The sequence below is a fragment of the Camelus bactrianus genome, chromosome 23, assembly GCF_048773025.1.
Source record: "Camelus bactrianus isolate YW-2024 breed Bactrian camel chromosome 23, ASM4877302v1, whole genome shotgun sequence".
Lineage (NCBI taxonomy): Eukaryota > Metazoa > Chordata > Mammalia > Artiodactyla > Camelidae > Camelus > Camelus bactrianus.
This window is the reverse complement of record NC_133561.1, coordinates 29,145,712-29,168,318: the sequence shown is the minus strand read 5'-3', so window position 1 is coordinate 29,168,318 and position 22,607 is coordinate 29,145,712. Positions and strand designations below refer to the sequence as shown.

General features: G+C 48.3%; 1 protein-coding gene across 2 annotated transcripts; it reads right to left on the bottom strand.

Moving 5' to 3' along the window:
- Nucleotides 1-1,412: 1,412 nt before the first annotated feature.
- CD34 (CD34 molecule) lies at nucleotides 1,413-22,571 on the bottom strand. 2 transcript variants are annotated; one of them, XM_010967194.3, is made up of 8 exons: nucleotides 22,410-22,568; nucleotides 13,709-13,897; nucleotides 12,842-13,095; nucleotides 11,734-11,814; nucleotides 4,277-4,427; nucleotides 3,976-4,028; nucleotides 3,480-3,644; nucleotides 1,413-2,766 (listed from the first exon to the last, which is right to left on the bottom strand). In XM_010967194.3, exons 1-8 carry the CDS (start codon nucleotides 22,486-22,488, stop codon nucleotides 2,581-2,583), a joined length of 1,158 nt encoding a protein of 385 aa, XP_010965496.2. In that variant the 5' UTR covers nucleotides 22,489-22,568; the 3' UTR covers nucleotides 1,413-2,580. The 2 variants fall into 2 exon arrangements, with proteins under 2 accessions (XP_010965496.2, XP_010965497.2); XM_010967195.3 differs by lacking the exon at nucleotides 1,413-2,766 and adding an exon at nucleotides 2,773-2,910 and having other exon boundaries at nucleotides 22,410-22,571.
- Between the last annotated feature and the right edge of the window lie 36 nt (nucleotides 22,572-22,607).

The window sequence follows — 22,607 nt, the reverse complement described above, 5'->3', positions numbered from 1 at the left end:
ATGTGTGGGATCAACTGGACCTCGCTGTTGAAGGGCGGGGCAGCCAGGGAAAGAAAGCAACATGGAGGCAATGCAACTGAAGCTGGGCGGTAGGAGCCCAGTGTGGCCAGCAGGTGGAGCCATTGCCGCACCAGGATGTTCAGGCCAGAGGTGGGAAACTTTGATTTTCAGGAAAGCAGCGAGTCCTTCAAGGCAAGCTGTCCAGCCTCAAAAAGAACCAGTCGCCACCCCACCCTACCCCCTAAACACACACACACACACACACACACACGCAAGCACGCACGCACACATGCACACATGCACCTCTTCCTCCCAAAGTCTACACACTCTGACAAACTCAGGGTAATGTACTATTAGAAGCTGCTGGACCTGAGGCTGGAGGCGGTTCAAAGACCCAGCTGCCCTTTCTCCTCCTCCCTTGTTTCCCTGGGGGATTCTGCACCCTGTACCACCCATCTCCCTGCCAGCCCTACCTGGCGAGACCCTCTTCCGATCACTCTTGTGGTCGGATGTGGGACCAGATGGAGGGCAACCTGACTTCTCTTCCTCATTACCATCTTGCCTTTCTCCAACCCCCCAGCCATCACCTTGGAGAGAAACCTCGAGATCTCCTCCCTCTGTCTCCCCTGAGTCCTGGGGAGGAAGCTCCGGTTAGAGCAGTTGAAGAGAAATGAGGGGGAAGTGGGGAGCAGGGGGGGGGGGTGCCAAGGGGAAAGGTCTGGCTCTGGCCAGATAAGAATGGAAGGGTCCTTTGTTTGGCTCTAACTGCTGCTGCCACTGTTGACATACTTGGGAGTGTTTCCTGAAGCTCCTCAGAGTGTCCGGCAGGGCTCCCTCCCCCACTTCCTCTGGTCTGGGATGGAGGTGGGGTGTCTGGGCTCTTGGAGGAGGTGGGGCAGGGGGATGGTTACAGATGCTTTTGCAGTTAGGCTGCTATCTTAATGCAGAGGTGGAAAGCATGGCCTCCAGGAGTCGGTGGCCAGGTCTCTAGAAAGAAGTTCCCACAATGTTCTGCCCCCTAGCTTGGGGGTGGGGATGGTGCAATAACAGAGGGCGAAGGGCCCTGGCTCCTTCCCTTTGTTTGGCATCTGTTGCTTGCTGTGACCAAAACGTGCCTCTTCTCAGAAAGGTGTTCCCGAAGGGTGTAGCTTCTAGTCCTCGGTACCATCCCCCTCCCTCCTGAAGGCCGTGCTGCATTCTGTCTGCTTTCCTTCTGCCACTGGAAATGTGAGCTTCCCTGTGAGCACCCCTGTGGCCCCCAGAGAGGGGGGTACTCAGCAGACTTAGGCAAAGGGTGGCGTCTTGGCTGGTACCTATGTCCCCTGAGATGGTCCCACTTCTCCCCGGCTAGCCCCTCCAATCACATAGCTGCACAATCCGGCCAGGTCTCCTGGACAGAGCCACAGAACAGATGTGTTCCAATATGTCACTTTAATTACAGTATTTACACACGCTACTTTTTATTCAGAAAAAAAAAACCCAACCCATCTTCCTATCTCTGGAAAGTTCTATTTCCAGCCGTCATTGAAACCAGGATCCCTGTTCACCCCTCCAGAAAAAAACAAAAATGAGAACCTGGGTCGCTCACAGAGTAGCTTGTGGTGAGGGTCCTCTGGAGATGTCCAGGGGCCCAGAGGTGCAGAGAAGTAAGAGGGGTCAGGGTGGGGGAGGCAGAGACAGTAAGGAGTCTGCTGGGGGACTGAGGCCACAGCTCAACCCAGGAGTCAGGGAGAGGAGGGAGGAAGCCATGGAGACAGAGGTTAAGGCCAGGACCTAGCCTCGGAGCAAGAGGCTCCCTCTGAAGAGCGTAGGTCAACAGGCGTGGCTCAGAGATCTGGCCCCACGGTCCTGTCTGCTCTGACCCACAGGGGTCCGTGCGGCCCCTCCGAGACCAGGACGGAGCTGTGGGTCCTGTCCCATCTGCCGCTCTGGGGGGAACACGTGTGTCCACCCACCCTCACCCTGTCCCCCAAACACACAGACACAGGACTTTGTTCTAAAACTTGGAGCCCAGTTCCAAGCTCAGCCAGAAAGCTATGCACATCTCTGTCCACAGAGGCAGGGGGCAGGGGAAGTCTGGGGAATTTGGAGAACAAGAGGGAATCTGGTGATCGAATCCACAGTGCCTTAGAGAGGGGCAAGGGCAACGGGCTGCTTTAGTTTTCCTACAGTAGGGAAAGAAAATATAAGGCAGAAACAGCAAAAGGCAAACCCTCCTGGGAGGAAATGGTAGCCCAGAAAAGCCCATGCTTCCCCTGGGAGTGCCTGTAAGGAGGCAGAGAGGAGGGTGAGGGAAGGGACCCGAGGAGTCTCTCTGCACCTTGACTTTCCCCGTCACATCTTTCTTCAAAGTAGCCCAGAGTCTGATTCAGGGAGCTGAGTGTGTAAAGGGCAGATGTGACCTGCCTCTCCCCTAGGCGGCACAGTGCAGGGGCCCGGGGACGGCTTCCCGAGGGTGTGTGTGGAGGGAAAGGGGTCTCAGGTAAGGGGTGGCTCCTCCAGCACCGCGGCAGCCCTTGCTCAGACGCGGGGAGGGGCTCCTCCCGCAGGCCTTGCCCAGCTTCGCCCCGCCCGGCCGAGTCACAGTTCAGTATCAGCCACCACGTGTTGTCTCGCTGAATGACCGTTTCTGGAGGTGGCCTGGCCGGTCCCGTTCTCCTGAGCCCCTGGATTCACACTGGCCTTTCCCTGAGCCTCAGGGGAGGCCTCAGGACCCGAGCTATAGCTCTGGCCTCCACCATTCTCCGTGTAATAAGGGTCTTCACCCTAGATGGTGTATAAATAAAGGAGCATTATCTGGTAAGCAGGGAAGCAAGATGGGGGTGGGGGAAGGGAGCAGGAGGAGGTGGGTGGGTTGCAGCTGCCTGTGCAGACTCCTTTCTTCCCGGAGACCAGTCAGGGTTCCAGCTCCTAGAGGGGAAAGGACAGAGGAAAGGCACCTGACCGGGCCGAGGCACCTCCCGAGCCAGCTCCCGCCAGACACCGGGCAGCCCCCAGGGTGGAATAACCTCCCTAGAGGAGGTCATGGGCCAAAGGCTGAGAGTCAAACCCTGGCCTTGTCTTCCCTCATCCAGAACACTTCAAGTGTAGCTTTTCCTTCCATGTGTCCCCTTCTTGGGAGCCAGTTGGTGCCCGTGGGCGTTTAATATGCTTGCAACTTAGTGGCAAATTTAGAACAAATCTGTTCTGGTTTGTACCCAGCTAAACTAGCCCAGGGGAAGTAATAAATGGATGACATGAACCATCTGCTATCACGGGGAGCAGGGCCCCGGTTAGTGCCTCCTCCCCAGCCTGCTACATGCTGTTCTGACTCACGCACGGGTACAGTAAGGTGCTCACCCAGAAAGACACCACGTGTATTCCTATGCATGGGCACAGAAGCACCTTGTCCGATGTCTCTCCTCCCTACTCCATGACTTTCATGGACCTCCCCAGGAGACCTATCTCTCATTTCCTTTGCCCTGGACCCCAGAACTGACCAGCCTTTCTCCTGTAGGGCTCCAGCTTCGACGGTTCATCAGGAAATAGCCGGTGATGCCCAAGACAGCCAGCAGAATCCCCGAGGTGACCAGTGCAATCAAGGTACTTTGGGAATAGCTCTGGTGGCTCCTGACATCTTGCTCTCTGAAGTCTTGGATGCCCAGCTTGAAGAGAAGACACAGAAAAGAGTGTCTGTCATTTGTGGAATGTAGGTTCTAGAAGAGGAACCCACGCTCAACTCCTGTGTGTGACCCACAGCAAATAAACCCAAGCAGACACGGACCTCAGGGATTTTCTAAATAAGAATGAAGGCTGACATCTCCTAAGCTGCATTGTGTAATTTTGTTTCAAACATGGATGTCTGAAAACTGTTGGAGATGGACAGAGAGGCTGGAAGGGCCGGTCTGGAGAAGATAATTAATTCCTCTCTACCCTGCTCCAGTGAACTCCCCTGACCCAGCAATCCTCCGAGAACCATCATCTCAGAAAACTTACCTCACTCAGGTCAGACTGGTGCTTTTCCAGAAGTTGGAGCTTGCTGGAAAGTTCTAGAATTAGAAACAAGGGTTGCTGAATCTAGCGGCTGGAGCAGCTCATCCTGCTCCACCCTCCAATGCTGTCCTAGAAGACGCTCTGATGGTGAGCAGAGTCCACCTCAGAGGGTCTCTCCCAAAGTCGGCACAGCCCCGCTCCCCAGCCCCTGTGCTCTCTGAGCTATGATGCCTGGCTTCTACCCAGCCTCCTCTCGCTTTAGCCCCTCCCCCTCCCTGGACCCAAAGACAGGTGTGCCCCTTACCTGTTCTGTTGGCCAAGACCAGCAGCAGGCAGTGAGGTTTCACCTCAGACTGGACAAGCAGCGTGGAGCACACCCCGGCCCCAGCCCCGGCCTGCTCCTTCCCACACAGGATTTGCATTAGCTTTTCTCCCTTGTCCTTCTTAAACTCCTCCTGGGATGACAGAGGAAGATGGGGAGCAGGACATGAGGGCACTGGTACACCCTGAGTTGCCTCCAGAGTGTCAGGCAATAATTCTGCTTAAAGTTATTCTATTATCCTCTTAACGAGAAGAATCTTTTTTTTCCCTAAAATTCCAACCGAAAAAAAAAAATCCTGCAGTCTATAGATGTGCAAAAACACAATAAGAAAAAAAGTCCAAAATCTTCCAGGACCAAAGTATTTCTCTATTAGCGGCACTATGAGATGCCAGAGAACAAATTTGGGAAATACTGTCTTACTTAAGGATGGCCTATGTACACATACACTATTCAGAGTAAATTCAAAAGAAATTGCCAGTAACAGAAAGTATTAATAGTGCAATACTAATGAAGAGAAAATCTTTTGTTTACAGGTTCCAATAGCCCCAAATATTGGAGGAAAAGCCAAGGGAGGTGAGGAGCAGAGGACAAATCTATGACTACAGATTCCATGGGGTCCTCCGTCCCTTCCCTCTCACTCTCCAGAGGGTCTCACAAAAAGCACGGCTCACCCTGAAGTGGTGTTTTTTGTCTAGTCTTCCATTCCCTTTTCCCATTAATAACATGGAACTCAGTTTTATATGAAGGACACAGATTGCTCCAGGTTGCTGACTGGTCCTCAATGATCAGAGTCCCAGAAAGGATGAATTGGAAGCACTGGCTGGACCCGTCCAGCACCCTGTTCTCAGGCCTCCCAGGATTCATCCCAGCAGCCTCCAGTCGGAGCGGCCCCCGACCCTACACAGGAAAGGAACCGAAACCAAGACTCCCTCCTCTGTCCGGATGGCAGATGGCGGAGGAGGAAATGCCTGGCCGGCTTTGACAGCTTTCCGGTGGGGGGAGATCTGTGGGGCGTGCGAGGGCCCTCAGGACGGATCCTCCGTGGAGGAGAAAGCTTCCTGTTTGTGAAGCAGGACTGCTCCTCGGGGCGAGGCCAGAGGGCCCCTCCCGGCTTGGAGCGCAGCCTGGGTGTTTTCCTAGTGCTGTGGCCCCAGGGAGGAAACCCCAGGCTCCTTTGCTCCGGCACAGGCAAGGTCAGGATTGGATTCACGTCCCAGCTTCCTTCTGCCAGCTGGAATTCGAGGCTTTGGTCAGGCCAGAGAGCAGGGCTAGCAAACCTCCTGATCACAGAGAGATGAGTCCAAGGGTAACCTCAGAAGGTCCCCGAGAGCCAGGGGGACAGAGAAGTGAATTTTCAGGCCTCTGTGGCTCCACCCCTCAGGAAAGGGCTAGATTATGCAGGTTTCCAAGGAAGTCCTTGGATGGAGGTTCTTCACATGTGGATGGAACCACATTGCATGTGCTCAGTGGTCCCCTCCTCCCTGGGCCCAGCTCCCCTTGGAGAGACTTCCATTGCCTTCTCGTGAACATCACACGCTCCCGAGCACCTCGCCTTCTGCATGAGGAGGAGGGAAACCCCTGCCTGGAGGACTCTGAGCTTCTGAAGGTTGAGTGGTTGAAATGTGTCTCCTTCCTGAGAGAGGCAGTGGGACTGGGCTCCGGCACAGTCGAAACGAGCCAAACAAAGCAGCACCTCCTCGGTCTGCTGAGTCCAGAGAATCTCTACCCCAGCCAGATCCAGCTGTTGAGACGTCTGTCAGGACCTGACTATGAGACGCTGTGAAATCCTCTTGCATGTGTCACGTGGGTTGTGTCTGGGGGTGGGGGTGGGGAGAAGCTATGAACTCTACATGGTCCGAGCTGTCAGTGTGCATAGCAAAGACAATGGACGCTGCCTGTGTCTCAGGCACTGTTCTGAGTGCTTTAGGCACGGGGACTCTGGTTGGCCTCACACAACCCTAGGAGATGGGTAGTCTCATCCTCCCCATTTTATAGATGGAGAAACTGAGGCACCAAGAGACCACGAGGTGACAGACCTAGTTACCTGGTATGTGTCACAAGAAAAGTACAGCCAAGTGCTTTGGACATTCAGAGGAGGGTGAGCCCACATCTGGTTTGGGGTTATCAGACACATCGTGAAATAGCCCTTGAGTTATGAGTAGACTGTTTACAGGAGAAGCTGGTGGGGAGAGGCCTTTGGAGTAGGGGCACCATCGCCAGGAAGCCCAGCCAAGTGACAGCCTGACACCTTCACAGCCCTGGATGCCAGGAGCATGAAGAGCACTTCCTTCTCCCTTGGATTTCCATCCTTCAAGACTCAGCTCACGTCTCACCTCCTCCAGGAAGCCAGTCCTGCTTCCATCAGATTGGGAAGCAGCCCTTGCTCTGCTATTTGCTAGATTCTTTGCATGTCAGGCAACTAGTGTGAGGGCAGGTTCCTTGGTCGTGGTGGTGGCTGAAGAGCGGTTGTAGGAAGAGTGCCCAGCAAAGTGTTTAGAACCAAATGGGCTGGAGAAATGGCAGGTGTTACTATTATTCTTAATAATAGCAACACCTTATCTACCATATCCTCTAGAATCCACTTTTTTGATGTTTAATCATATTCTGCCTAACTGCTAATTGTCATTTCTCTCTGACCAGACTGTAAGACCTCTCAGTGGCGGGAGTAGGGGGTACATGACATAATTTTGAACCCAGTCTGCACTAACCAGAGCACCAAACAAATAAGAACTCAGAGAATTGTTGTTCATCCTAACGTCCCAAATGGCTTGGCTTCCACACAAGGTCCCTCCGCCCCTTGTGTTGTTTCCTGGACTCAATTCAAGGGAATAGCAGTGGCCAGCCTCCCACTCTGGAACCCAGCAGCATCAGTGAATTGTGTTTGGGCCCGGAGAGGAGCAGGTGGATCCTGAACAAAGCACAATGCTTCTCCGGATGCTTGAAATAAACATCCTGCCCCCTGAGAGCCAGTGGGCAGACATCATGGGAGAGTGGGCAGGAGGAAGCCACAGCTTCAGCATTTTGCTCATGAGAATCAGATTTGTGGACCCCTAACTACATCTGCTGGTACATGTTATTTTGTAAAAATAATAACCATAGTAATAAAACCACCTAACCTTGCTAGAGTAACAGTCTCAGACTTTGCAAAGATTCAACATGCTAAAGAAACACATTAAGCACTGGAGTGGGGGGGAGAGAGGGACAAGTATTTTTCTAAACAACCTTTAAGATATTTCCCAATGTTGAGTTTCTAGGATCAGTCGCCTCTCTCTCTCTTTTCCTCCCTCCCTTTCAATAATTTTATCAGCTTCAGTGTGAGTATGACAATGCAGGTAAACTCTATTTTCAGATAGAGACTGGAATCATTAAAGGACCCGCTACAAGTCACACAAGTGGGCATCTGACCAGAGATGAGAAGCGAGGTTGTCCCCCAGATCTCAGGCTCTTTCCAGAAAACACACTGTCTTCATCAGTCCTCCACCTGTAAGTTATTTTTTCTGCATAGAAGCTGATCTTTAGTGTTTGGGCAGAGAGCAGGGAAGGCGTGGGCTTGGGGGTATGGTCTGGAGGCTGGAGGCAGCCTGCCTCAGATGAAGTCAATGGGGGATGTGAGTTAGCTGAGTAAATACAGCCTCTGCACATAAACACACGTGGTTCTAAAGAAAGGCAGCTCTGAAAAACGAACTCGTGGGCAAATGACTTGAATAGAGATTTCTCCAAAGAAGACGTGCAAATGGTCCGTCAGCACATGAAAAGATGCTCAGTGTCGTTAATCATTAGGAAATGCCAGTCAAAAGCACAATGAGGTACCACCACACACCAATTAAGATGGCTACTATCAAAAAAAAAAAAAAAAAGAAAATAACAAGTGTTGGTGAGGACGTGGAGAAACTGGAACCCTTATACCTTGTGGGAAGGAATAGAAAATGGTGCAGCCAGTTGCCGTGGAAGACAGTACGGCAATTCCTCAAATTTTTAAAAATAGCACTATTATATGATCTAGCAATTCCACTTCTGGGTATATACTCAAAAAGAAATAAAATCAGAGTGTTGAAGAGAGATTTGTACAGCCACATTCATAACAGTATTATTAACAATCGCCAAAAGGTGGAAGCACCCTAAGTGTCCATTGGTGGATGAATGGATAAACAAAATGGGGTACGAACACACAATTGTTCAGCCTTAAAAAGGAAGGAAATTCTGACACCTGCTACCACATGGATGAACCTTGAGGACATTATGCTAAGCGATATAAGCCAGTCACAAAAAGACAAGCAGTATATGATTCTACTCACATGAGGTACCTGGAAAGATCAAATTCATAGAAGCAGAAAGTAGAAGAGTAGTTGCCAGAGGCTGGGAGGAGAGGGGACAGGGAGTTTTTTTAATGGGTATAGAGTTTCAGTTCTAGGAGATGAAAAAAGTTCTGAAGGTCGATTGTACAACAGTGTGAATATACTTAACACTACGGAACTGTACACTTAAAAATGGTGAAGGCAGTGAATTTTATCTTATGTGTAAATTTTACCACCATTAAAACAACTTCTTGGTCGCTTTCCCTGGACAAATCGGTATAGCATAAGAGAATAGAGTCATCTCATTTGGAAACTATTTGGGAAACCACAACCACAAAAACTAAATTGACCCGATGGTCCAGCAGAGAGAATGAATGTCACACATCAGATGATACATTCTGCTAATGAGAATTCTGAGATGTGGTAACAGGTGCTTAGCAAGAGTGTGGGATTACCTCCCTGCACCCTAGATATAGGTAATTGCTGCCTGGAGAGGAAGGATGGGGAGCAGAAGGGGAGAAGTTGGGATATCAGTGTCTATAGGATGCATGTACAGAAGACAGACCTAAGTAATCCACAAAGTGAGAGCTAACAGCGAGGGTACTCACTATGTACCAGTGCAAAAACGCATGTCTGGATAGCTGAGAACAATGCATGCATCTTTCTGTTATGGGAACATAGTAGACGGGAGGGCATGACAAGGATGGGATATTAGGGGAACCCATATCCTAGAACCAGTGCCGTGGGGCCCTCTGACACCAAAAATACAAATGCAACCTAAGGAAAGTTGGGAGGCACGACATCACTCACAGCCTTTGGAACAGACCGATTGTCAGACAAGCATGCGGTAGGACTCAAGGAAGAGGAATCTGGGACACAGTCCAGAGCTGTGGCCCAAAATTCTGGAACTAGGATTACTGAGTGGGAAAAAAATCACCTTAGGAGGCGCTGCTACTTGGGTGCTGGGGAAGAGGAGCCCTCAGGAAGAAAGGGGGAGCCACAGCAGTGGTAGAACTGGGGACACAGTAGCCCGACACCGGGTGCTACCACAGAGTTGATTCATTAGGCACAGGGCGGAAGCCTTCTTTAGGGGACTGGAGGAGCTGCTGTCTTTCCACATCCCTACTCACAGATCCTCCCCACATCTCAGAGTAGAGTGCAGACCTTCTCAGCTGTGGTACAAAATAGATTAGACAGTAAAGACATCACAGAGAAAGAGAGCGCAGCACAGTAAGAGGAGTTATTTTTGGAGCAGCATTAAGTTTCCAGCTCTTATTTTGTATGATGACCCTCGTTAAACGTGAACTTTGAAGAGCAATGGACAGACACTTAGCATGAATCCTCTGCAATTAGCTCCAAATCGTTTGTACAAAGAATTAGCATTCTGGCACAGAGCAGTGTGAAACTCAGGAAGATAAGGGCTCGACCAAGATGACACAAAAAGAGAGAGAGAGAAAGAAAAGATGGTCATTTTTCTTAGTTATAATTAGCAAAGTGTTTGGCAAAAAAATTTTTTTTAATGCATAGAGTAGAAAATCAGTATCAGAAACATCCAGATTCTTACTTGTTCATTGCATATTCATGCTTAAGTTAACTGTTTTGTAAATTACATGTAGTTGATTCCATTGTGTGCACCTATGTCTTCAAAATTTCTGTTGTTTTTTAAAGTCTTCAGTTAAACAATTTTCTTAGGTACTATTTTAAAAGGACTGTGATTCAGAAAGACCCAACTGATAATCATAGACACCAACAGTCAGAATGGACAAAATAAGATATTAACACCCTCTACACGCTACAGGATTTACTCAGGCTCTTTCCAGTCTATGCATGTCACACATCATATACATGATTCCCTTAAATGAATTCCCAACTTGTAAGAAAATGTTTTTTTTTTATATAAGTAAATACCACTCTTCCTGTGATCCTATCCTTCATTCAGGAAATTTTTACTGTCAGGAAATTGGATTTACTGAAACAAAGCAAGGAGGTCTGCTATCATCATTAAAAATTTACATTGTGCTGTACAGTTTACAAATGCAATAAGACATGAAACTGAAAGAAGAGACATCACTACTAAAAGCAAAGAGAAAAACAGCATATTATGATAGATAACGTGATAGCTCACCTTAAAACCAGAAAATAACCAAATAACTAAAAAGTTCTTGTAATTAATGAGCAAGTTAAAGAAAATGACTAAAGTCAAGATAAATATTAAAAACTCAATGAACTTTCTAATACAGCAACAACAATCAGTTGGAATGTATCATGGAAATCTATATTATAAATAACCTAAAAGAAATCCATAAAATCTACAGGAAAGAATACTTTAAAAACTAAGAAAAGAAGATACTGAACAATGCCAGAGAAAACCAGAAAGTTATTACTCAAAGGGATTTTAGAGCAATTCCAATTAAAATTTTAACGGTTTTGTGCTTTTTTGCATCTTGAAAAGATGTTTCTAAAGTTTTTCTAAAAGATTAGATGAAAAATGCCTTACATTTTTACAGTGTAATGAGCAAAGACCTGCTTGGCTGGATACTAAAAGTGCTGTAATATAAAAGCATAATAATTTTAAAAGATTAAAACAGGCAAAAAAAAAAAAAAAGACAAACTGAACAAATAAAATATCTCTGAAGAATATGCCCTATGACATATAAAAACATAATATAAACTACAGTGAGCACTCCAATAAATAGAGGAGAGGATCATTCGATAAATAATGTTGGGGAAAATAGTATATGGAAAAGGCAGTGTTACAACAAAAGAAATTCTATGTGTATATTAAAGAGTTATATGCAAATAATAATAAATGAATTGCTGTTTTAGGTGACTACATTACATTTCATGAAGGACTTTCTTAACATAAAAAGCAAACTTAAATCTGACAATATGTATATATTAAATGTACAATAGGGGTGGGGAAAAGTAATTAAATTTAAATAAAATTGTCTTTGCCTTCTTTGTCCACCAGATGGGGCCTCTCACTCCCTAAACCCAAAGTTCAGTATTGGAAGTCACCTTTCCATGCTAAGCACCCCCCCCCAACTCAAGTCTGTCCAGTCCAAGACACAGCTTAAGGATGTTCAGAAGGAATTGTGGCGGGAGAGGGAGGGAGAGGAATAGAGGCGGGAGAGTTTGACTTACACAACTGGAGGTCTTATTTAGCTCCAGGCAGATACCTAGGGTCAATCTCACTTCTTTGATTTGGGAACACTTGACTTCTCCCTGTATTAAAACAAAAACAAAGTAAAGAAGCCAGGATCTTTGCCCCTTGATCCTTCCCCATCTCTTCTTTTGGTTTGATTTCTGTGAGATATTTTCTTAAGAGGTTTTAGAAAAAGGAAATTGAAAAATTTGTTAGGAGACTAGAGACTTTCAACAGTTATATTCTTCCTTCAATTCACGTCCTTTCCCCATCAGATAATCAAGACTTTCCTTACCAGCCAGAACTTGCAGGCAAGTAGCTATTTGCAATCTTGGTAAACATTGGCTTGGATCATGCAGAAATGGAAGAGAGGAGGATCTTTTCTCATTTGGGCTGTTTTCTCTACAGTGAATTACACGCTTCTAAACAGATAATGAGGTGTCCAGGCAGATTCTGGTGACACTCATTTTCCTCCTGGTCCCTGGGACTCTCCAGATTTCTATTCTACCTCCTTTAAAGATAGAAACCAGGCAGGCTCTCCATGCCTGTCCCCAGGCTCCATACCTTCATAGTTTCTACCCTTCCTGTTGAGAACTGTTGACAGCCGCAGGCCCCAAGGCTGAGACAAGCAACTGAGCTCAGCATCCCTGGTGTGCCTCTTCCCCACTGCCTCTCTACCCCCGGCACACCGCCAAACCCTCTCACGCAGAGGAGATGGTACTCGCTTTAGACATTCTGGGAAAAGCAATACCATTAGGTGGAGGATGGTTTCCAAATATGCTTGAAGTCAGGTGACACCCTGGCCAAGGACCAGAGCGATTGGTACTGGGAAGGACCAAAGAGTACGGGATGGATCTCTGAAAATCCTTCTCACTCTCCACTCCCTAGAAATACAGTACCCATGGCACAGATCAGCCTTGCTGCCCAACTCCACCCCTCACCTCCCCTTCCTATCCTTTCCAGCAGTATTTAAGCTGCACATTTTTCATGCTAACCTACACGACCCCAATCTCATTGGTTGGCATAAGGAGAGGTTAAGGGGACGAGAGAGCTTGCATACATATGCAGTGAGGGGGTAATCTGTCATTTTTGGCCCAATTCACTCACCTTGACGATACTTGGGGTAGGAGTAGATGGGGTATAAGGGCGAGTGTAAGATGTCACAGGGCTGGTACTGTTGTACGGAGAATCAGAAATATTTCCAGATGATGTGCTGGGCTTCAAGGTCATCTCGGAAGTTGTAAAACTGATGAAGGTAGAAGACACTGTGGTGGCTAAAGAGGTCTGTGACTGGACAGAAGAGTTCATGGTTTCAGTGACTGAGGTGATCCCAGAGGTAGATGTGAAACTGACTGTAGTCTCTGGAAGAGACCAAAACATAAGTATGAATACATGCATGCTTGCATAAACACACACACACACACACACACACATCTCAGTTCACTGACATAGGTATGGACCTCCATCCAGAAAAGGGAATTTGGGAAGTTAAGTTATTTCACGTCCTAACTCTTACCTTAAACCAGAACTCATTTCCAGCCAGCTGTTTGGAACCAGAGCTATCATCCAGAATGTATTAGCGGTATCCTCAGGATTCTGAAACTGAACTGGAGACTGGCTCACCCTACAGAATTCAGACACCCGGTCTGAACCTGGACACACTTTGCTTCACTTAGAAGAGATCAGAGAAGGATGCCGATTTTATCTCTAAGCTAAACTTGAGAAATACAAGGAAGATTACTGATGAGGATCAGCTGCCAGGGTGCTGACTTGAGAAAGCTGTCACAATAGGAAGGATTGTCTGGAACTGCTTCAGGGCACCCTAGGCATGACGCCCAAGCGGTTATTACAAGGGGCTTGTATGTTTCCATCGGTCGGGGAAATAGAGGGTGGGGGTTGCTTGCAAACCTTCTGATGATTTACCCAAGTGCCAGCAGCCTCCTTCTGGGGCCTCAGGAGACAAACACTTCTTACCTGAGATGGCTGCTGTGGTCCCATTGCTGCCCTGAGTGACAGTGTAGAGGCTGGTGCTTCTCCGAGTACTTGGTGTGGTGGTTTCCTGGTTGGTTGTATTTGTAGGAACAGGTAAAGACATTCTTGCTGTTCCTGTGGTAGATGGCTTTGTGGTAGCAGATGTCAAGTTTGCATTTGTGAACCCAGAGCCTATAGAGAAACAAAGAAGAAAAATCAGGACATAAATCATTCTGGAGCCTCGTGGCATCACCTGACTCAATTTCTTGGCAAAGATCTAACACGTGGGAAAGGATGCACCTTCATTTCCTTTTTAATGTATCCTTCTTTCTTTTTGTCACTCTCCATTCAATATCTTAACTCTTGGAATAATCACAAAGTTCACAGCATCTCTGTGCAGCCCTCTGATATACCTTCCACCCTCCCTAAGCTTCCCCATTCCCAAAGCCCTTCATTCTTTCATGACCTTCAAATCTGTTCTGCTTCTCTTTCACTGAGGAACCGCAGCAAGCAATCCCAAGATTTCTTTTGGGAATTTCTGACCTAGGAATCCAGCTGAGGGACTAGAGACGGTAAGGCCTGGTTTCTCACCAAATGTGGTGGGAAGTGCGAGAGCTCAGTCCAAACTCTGTCAATAACTGCAATTTATTGTTTTTAATTTTTAAATTTTTTGAGACTTGTTTTAACTATGTAATTTAATGTGTGTATATGTGTGTATGTGTGTGTGTGTATCTCAGTTTACTCATCTTTAAAGTGAGAGTCATTCCTTGTGTGGATTGTTGGGAAAAATCAATGAGATAACAAATGTTAAATTGCTAGAGCGTAATGTTCCTGGATCTAGTTATTCTCGAAGATCTTCCTGCAGGTCCTTACCCTTCCACGTTTCCGAGGGTCCCCAGCAGTGCCATCCTTAGACCCAGGAAGGAGAAGCTACCTGTCTGGACCCTGCACGTTAAAGGCCACATTCTGTTCCTCGTCTTGCCCTGCCCTTCCCCAAACCATGAGGAGCCCAGGGGGCCAACAGAGATGTACTATCTCTTGTAGATCATACATTGGGGACCAGAAGTCCTAGATTTCTTGCCCACGTAGCTCTTTGCTCACTTGAGGACTTACATGGGCCTCTTCTCCCAGCCCATCCTTCTGAGGGTGATCTGAAGAACCAGGGTGTATGCCTCCCAGGCCCAAGGGGTGGCTGTTTGCAGGGAGAAGGGTTAGGGCTTAAGCATGTGGGCGAGGTGAGCCTTGCATGCATGCAGGATCCCCTGCGGTGTGAGCCAAAGCCCAAATTCAAATCTGGCCTTCCAGGTGGCCAAGAAGGTATGTTTTTCAAGGTGAGAGGATAGAAGATATTTTATTTACCAGTTAGGAGGCCTGACTTACAACTTTGAAGTATTTAGACATAGAGTCTGTGGGCCTCCAGTGTACTCTTGGCTTGAGCCCTATAAATGTTAGGGGTAGCCTTGGTATCCGGAGTTCACACGTAGCAGTACCATCCTCAGAGAAAGGCCCCTAAGGGTCCTAAGCCACCCTCAAGCTTGCCTCTGACTTTTCCTGATTAAGATGTAGGTGTATCTTTTTTCAGAGGTTTCCAGGTACAGAGCAATACAGAATGACACCTCTTCTTTCCCTCAGCATCCAGACGGAAGTTAGGCATTGGTTTCAAGGCAATTAACCTGAAGCCAAGAATGCTTCTCCTAAAGGTGGTGACAAATCTCAGCCTCCCGCATCTGCCTCTCTACCCAGCCTGCTGCAGGTAGACTGACATTCATGGTGAGTCAACAATCATACCTTAAAATCGTGTGGCAGGTGAGCTGGAGAAACAAGGGCTGTTACTATCTCTATTTTGGAGATAGGAACCTGGGTCACCAAGGTTTTAGCCAAAAGGGAAGGCCCGGGCTCATACGGGGCAAGGAGCAATGGGCACTGAGGTTTAGCTCACTCTTGAGTGGAAGTAGCAAGAGGGTCAGGGGGTACAAACTGCTAAGAATCAGATACATCTTCCACACTCTGGAGAGAAAAGGATGGCTTCCTGTCTGGCTCAGGTGTAGGGGTAGGGGGAAGGTTGTCAAAATAAAATAGATGGAGAAGCAGATCCAGTCTTCTTTTGCCTATTTAAGGCCTCTCTGGGCAATCTGACCCTAAGGTATGACCTCAGTGTAGGGGGCAGGTGGTGGGAACATTTGGACATGGACTTGAAGGATTATCCTCTTAAGGTACCACTGGAACTTCTCCTTGACATCACTCTTCCTGCCCAGCCTTTTTCTTCCACCCTCCAATACATCAGTTCCTGGGAATCCCATCTGGCCCAGCCTGGCCCAGCCCTCTTTTCTCCCCAAAGAAAGCTGGGCCTGGCTGAGGTGATGTCACACTTTTGATCCCCCTCCCCCAGGGCCTCCCTCACCCAGACAAACAGTTTTGAACTTTTCCAGATGTGAACAGAGACCCGCTGCAAGTTTGGAGGACAGAGGTGCCTGTTCCAGATGAGTGAAGCAATCCCGGACCCAGGCCAGCTACCCAGCCACTAGGGTCGGGCTCCCGGCTGCAGCCACCTCCTCCCACCCACCGCTTGGCCAAGAACTGAGGGACAGGTTGCTGGATCTGTCTGCCAATGAGAAGGGACCCCCAACCTCAGATTCACGTCCCTGAGCCTAGGGTGAGCCTCGGAGACCCTGGGGAAACAGGATAAAGAGAGAGGGCAGGAAGCCAAGGCTGAGCAACAGCTTAAGCAACGGGGTACATATGAGCTGGTGTAGGGCAAGGGGCCACTTTGGCAGAGCCCTGGGGACCAATCCTGACCTAGGCCCTGCAGCCTAGAGACTGTTCCATAAGGAACTTCCTTATTTTCAGAGTCCCTAGTGCACTCTTTCTAGTGCTCCCATGAAGAGATAGGTCTTGGAGGTGTGACATTTAGAAGAATCAAGACCACAGATCTGTTTTTAATCCTATCCCTCCAAACCCGATGGCCTTAAACCATCCAATGTTGATCTCTTATCTGAGCTTCTGATCACCAACTCTGAATGGGAGTCATGGCAACCAACCAACCAGATTCTAAGACACAGTCAGTGAAACCTCCGCTCCATTTCACTCCAGACTGGAGGAACAGCCCTCACCTCCAACCCAACAGAGCATTATAGTATGACTTAAAATTGAACAAAAGGCTATCTTCTGTTATTTACTTCTCACTCCATCTTTATTAATGGTGTCTCCCTAAGTACCCTATTTGACCCTAGGTACCTTATTTGATCTCAACTCATGAACTTAGAACAAAAGGAGGAGACAGGGTATCAGGAAGTTAGTGAAATGAAGATTCTAAGAAGCCAAATAGATGTCCCAAAACTCACGTTGCAAAAGTGGTGCATTTAACCTACAGGTACTTGTTTCAGAGAGTTTTTCTTCTTTTACACACAATTCTAACAAGCATGGTTATCTGATAACCTAACTGAAGCTGAAACTTAGAAAGAGACAAAACAAACAATAGGGAGAAGCAACAGCTGAAAATGAATAAACAGCAATAAATGAAAGACAGACACGAGCATGAAAACGCACACTGGTCTGGAAGCACTTACGGTAGGAGTAAATAAACATGTACACCTTCAGCAGCATTACTGATGCTGCTAAGTTGCACCATAACAGAATTATGTTGAGTCATGAAGGTTAAAGTCCTTTTTCTTTTTTTCCAGTACTCTAAGGAAGCAGAGACATAAGATATACATTTTTAAAAAATTTCTACTTACAATTAGTCAATTGAAGATTCTTTTAGTCTTTAAAGAAGTTCTACAAACCCTCAGAGATCCAGGATGTTCTGCTACCGAAACTCCTAAATCCCTGTCCGTTAGGAGACTGGTTTTTCCTATACTCGGTCTTGTTTTTCACAGACCCTCTTATGTTCCTCTTTGTTGGGGCTGTCTTCTGATCTCCTCGCCAGGCAGCCCCATTCTGCCCATCCTTTCAAGTTCTAGCACCCGGCACAAGCAAGAGGAGTCTGCTGGAAGAGATTCTGGGTATCTTAATCCCAAGGGATGCAGTACTTGGAGGAAGGAACAAGCCGGCCTCTGCTGGGAGCCCACAGTCTGTGTTGATAAGAAGACAGGAGGCCCTCAAAACACAGAGCCTGGGCTCTGTAATCAGACCGCGGCCTGGCTTATCTGGCGCAAGATCATATATGCTGCTTCCTAAGTATAGATCTTGTCACCTCTGTTCCATTACAGATTTCCTGAGTGCCGGAACCATCTCTCACAATTGTTTGTATTACTCAGGGTCCTTAGCACAAGCGTCGCAATAAGTGCTTGGTGTGAAAGGCAGCTGCAGCAGGCCTGTTCACGCTGACCACTTCCGGGTAGGGCCACCTCATTCAACGCTATCTCTTAAGAGGGAATGTTTTCAATCAAGGGAGTGCCCCTGAGGAGATAACCAGAATTACAAAAGTTCTACAAACTAAGTCATATGGTTGAGGGCTGAGTGTTTTTCCATCTAGATCAGGGGTTGGCAACTTCCTCTGGTGGATCGAATCCCACCCAGGAGCTGTGTGTTGTTTGACCAGTGAGCCCAGGTTGGCTTCTATATGTTAAAGTGTTGTAAAATTAAACAAAATAGAACATATATCAGAGACCACAATGGATTTCAGTGCCTGAAAGATTTTCTATCTGGCCTTTCACTGGAAAAAAAAAAATTGCTGAACTTTGATCCAGAAAAGAATTTGGGGAGAGAGAACAGATACCTTTCTTCAAGATTGACTTCACTTACTCATTCATTCTTATTTTTCCGAAGCACCCATGATGTGCAAAGGACCAAGCTTGACACTGTGTGGAACAGAGCACAAACTAAGAGAAGATTCTTTTCTGATGTTACGTGTGTCACTAGAGTTTAAATAAACCCCGTCCTCAAGGAGCTTATAATCTAGTGAGGTAGACTGGAAAGATTGTTAAGGCTGGCAATCAAGAAAAATCAGATTAATTCTGTGAGTTCAAAGAAGAGAATTAGAATTAATGACTAGAAGTTTTACAAAGGCTAATTTCACTGCAATACAAAGAAAAACTTATCATCATGGGATTATGTTTTCTAAAAACTAGAATGAATAATTCTGAGAGATAGGGAGCCACCCATCCTTCCTGGAAGCATTCAGGAAGCATCCTTGCTGTGGATATTGGTGAGCTGGAGATCACAGGGTGAGATTACAGCCCAGCCCAGAAGAGACAACAGCACCTTCTTGGACTACTAGACATTCCTGTGCTCAACAGCCATGCCACACCGGAAGGAATTTTCCCAGCCAGGTCTTTTCCACCTTCTACTCACTACTGTTCCCTGTTGCTCTGGGTACCTCCCCTCTTCTCTCTATGCTCTCCTGGGCTCTGGAGTCCTATAGTCTTTTGTCTCTTGGGCCCATCAAATACAAAGTGCCACTTTATTTTCTCATGCTCAGCAATTCAACCGCCTGTCTGCTTTGGACCTCAAAGGTTTGTCCAGGGGTCTAGGTTTTCTTACCCAAAGACTCATTAAGGCATTTTCTTAAACAATGGAGCTGGCTATCTGGAGAGGTTGCTCCCCTAGAAGGTATCAATTGTGGGTTCTTTGGGGTTCCCCCCCCCTTAAATCAGAAGAAGACTTCCCAGTTAAGCCAGACATCTTTTCCTTTATGTCCAAAGGGGCGTGATTCATTCTGGTGGGCTCCGGAGTGTAGGTCCTAGGAAGTACACCTTGGTCTACATCCCTATTCGTGCGTATCACATTCTCCCAAGACGCATGTGTCTTTCTCCTTAGCAAAGTCAAGAGCCCTTGGGACTAAAAATTGTAGCTCCTGTGTTTTTATTTCTTAGCTGAGGAAGGAAGAGAATGTTCTCATTAGAGAAGTCAAAGCCCAGAAAAATATGGAAATTCTACCCTGGCAACTGAGCATTTTTCTTTCGGAGGGTGGTGTTTTGTTCTTTTTCCACACCTTCACATTTTCAGTGCTCCACACTCAGGGCCATTTAGTGACATCCAGCAAAGTCAATGGGAGAAGGAGGCCCAGGCACCCTGAGGGTGGAGCTGGGTAACTATCCAGCCCTGAAAGCAAGCCCAGGCCCTCCTGCCCAGGCTCTAAAGGAAACCGGGCAGTGAGATGGTAAGAAGTGGAATTTGTTCCTCCCTCTGGTTTGTTTTTGCAAGGCTGTGCGCCTGAGTTTATCTGTGGCACATTGGTGCTCCTTGCCCCTAAGATTTTGGAGACAAAGACTCAGAGAAGGAAGGCAATGAAGACAAGTGAAGGAAGAGGCCCAGGAGGTGGAGCCAAAAGGATAAGAAAAAGATGCCCAGGCGCATTTTATCAGTTAAACAGGAATGCTGCTAAAGACTTGCGTTTGCAAAGGTTGTGCCAATTGGTTTGGCCCTACAAGGGGGAGCACTGGGGACCACTGAATTAGTCAGAGGTCCCAAGGCTGCTCTTTCTTGGTCACTATGTGGCAGGGATTCAAAGGGTGGAGTCCTCTCCCCTCTGGAAAATATCTGATAAAATTCTTTTCCTTTTTCTTTTTCCCCTCTTACATGTAGCCCCAGACAGGATATGGGTGTGGGGTCAGCAGGCACGAAGGACCCAAAGGAAGAAGAGGAATGTGAAGGGGTGGGACTGGGGGGTGGGACTTATCAGGGCAAGAGGAAGGACAGGCCGAGGAGGGCTTGGAAACAGATACCCTGGGCCTGACAGATGGGGTTCCCTAATTACCTGAAAGATTTCTCTTCGCAGCTGGTGAGTGGCAATGCTGCCTGGTGGCCTCTCAGCCCCCACCCTGCCTCTGGTCACCACGCAGAGCCACCTCACCTCCAACAAAGAAGGTCTACTTTGGGTTGGCTGCTGTACCATCCCCAGGCCAACTTCTTACAGAAAAGAGTCCTTCCCAGAACAAAGCTCTTTGCCAGGGTCAGAGAGGAATTTCTGCAATGCCCCTTTGTGAGTATTTCAAGGCAGTCATTTCATTTACTCCACTATGCAACAGAAAACAACTCCTAGTGTTAAATAAAAACAAGCCCTAGAAAGCTCTCAGGGAAGGCATAAAGCTACGAATTGGACAGAGCAGTCTGGCACGATGGAGAATAGAGACCCAGGCCCCACCCTTCATCCTCAAAGCAGAGATACTGAAATTCTTATGTATCTGCCCAAGGTTCTGCAGAGGTTAAATTGCTCTCCCCATCCTCACTGCTGCAGGCCAAGGCGAGACTGAGACCAGCCAGCTGAGGAAATAAGAAAAGGGTGGGCCTCACTCGGCCCAGGACCAGGTCATCATGAGCTGTGTAGCCAAAGGAGACTGGAGCATTGGATAGGAATCTGAGCTGCTGGTCAACTCACTGGGTTGTGAGGTCGCAGGCTAGACCCCTGGGCAGTTCCCCATTCTAGGGCTTCAACACCTTAGTGACAGTTTTTTCCCTGTCCCAAAGGGCATGTCTGGGGCTGCCTAACAGGTCAACCCAGGGCCTAACTTAGAGCTTCCATCCGTCCCAGAGTCTCTCTTTGACTGGGTGGACCCAAAGGGGGACAGCGGAGGAGACTGAGAGCAAAGAGGCCTAGCTGGCTGGCCCAGGTCACTCTCTGGGGCCATGGTGGGTGGCCTCTAGGATGTAGCAAGAATAGGGAATTGGGAGCCCTGGAGGCCTGGAAGCAAAATCTTGAGCACAAAGGAGAACAACTTAGAATGTTTAAAACCTTCTAAGAGCAAGGAGATGAAATGGAGAATGTTCTCCCCAAATGAAAGCAATTAAGAATATTTATTGGATGCCTACTATTTTTTTTTAAACCAAAGTAAGAGCAAGAGCTTAAGAAGTAAGGGTATGGGTGGCTGAGCAGAGGGGTGGTGGCCACCAGTCTGCAGACCTCTCCACTAGTTTTAGAACTTGGAGAGGGGCAGGGAAGAAAATTCCCAATTGTAACAAATCTGAGTTTGTGCCAGGGCAAGGGGTTGTGGTGGGGAAAGGGGGCCAGGCCCGGAACAGACTCCATCCACCAGTGCAACGGGTGTAGGTGTCAGAAGAGGGAGTTGTAACTTAGCTTTACGATCTTAAAAGCAAGAACATTTTTACGGACTGTTCTTCATTCCAAACTCCCCTGGACACCTAACTCAGCCTGCCTCCTGGGCCTCCTGGGCCTCGGACCTGGGGCCCGGTACCAGATTGGCTTTGCTCTGGTTCCTTGAACGTCCAGCTCTGACTCCCCCTGTCCTAGCGGTTGGCGGGCGCAAGGGCTCTCTTCCTAGAAACCCACTCAGGTCGCGGCTTTCTGCATCAACCATCAGCCTCAAAACTTTCTTGCTTCCCTTCCTCCCCTCTCCTGGTTCTGGCTCTAACTCTGCCCTCCGCACCTTTGGCAACGTGAAGAGACACTGGCATCTTCAAAGCACTTTATTTTAGAGACAATTCGAGCGTGTCGCATTGTCTGACTCTGGGAAGCCTCGGGCTGGCTGCCCGGTTTACACCTGGGCTCGTTCACTCTCACGGTGTGGTCGCCTTCCCGTCGCGTCCCACCCCCACCGATTCCCAGGTGAGCCGCCGGTCTCCATTGGGCTGAGATCGAGCGGTCCCCGCCCCACCAAAGCCAGGCGCTGCCGTGGGCGTGGGGGTGTGGATTGGGGCAGGGGTCCCTTCCCTCCGAGTTACTCGGCTCTGCGCGCTGAGCCTCCGGGACAGCATCCACCCTCCCCGCCGCCAAGTCGGGAGGGCCGGGCGCGCGGCCCATACTCACTCAGCAGACTCAGGAAGCAGAGCGCGGTCCAGCCCCGCGACATCCCGCGCCCCGCGGGCGCGCCCCTGCGGACCAGCATCCTTCCCGCGCCGCTCCCGAAGAGATGCACAGAGCCCAAGACACTGCTCCGCCCGGCCCGGACGCGCTGCTCCCGCCCCTCCGCCCGAACGTGGGGTGGGCGAAACTTGCTTTTTCCCC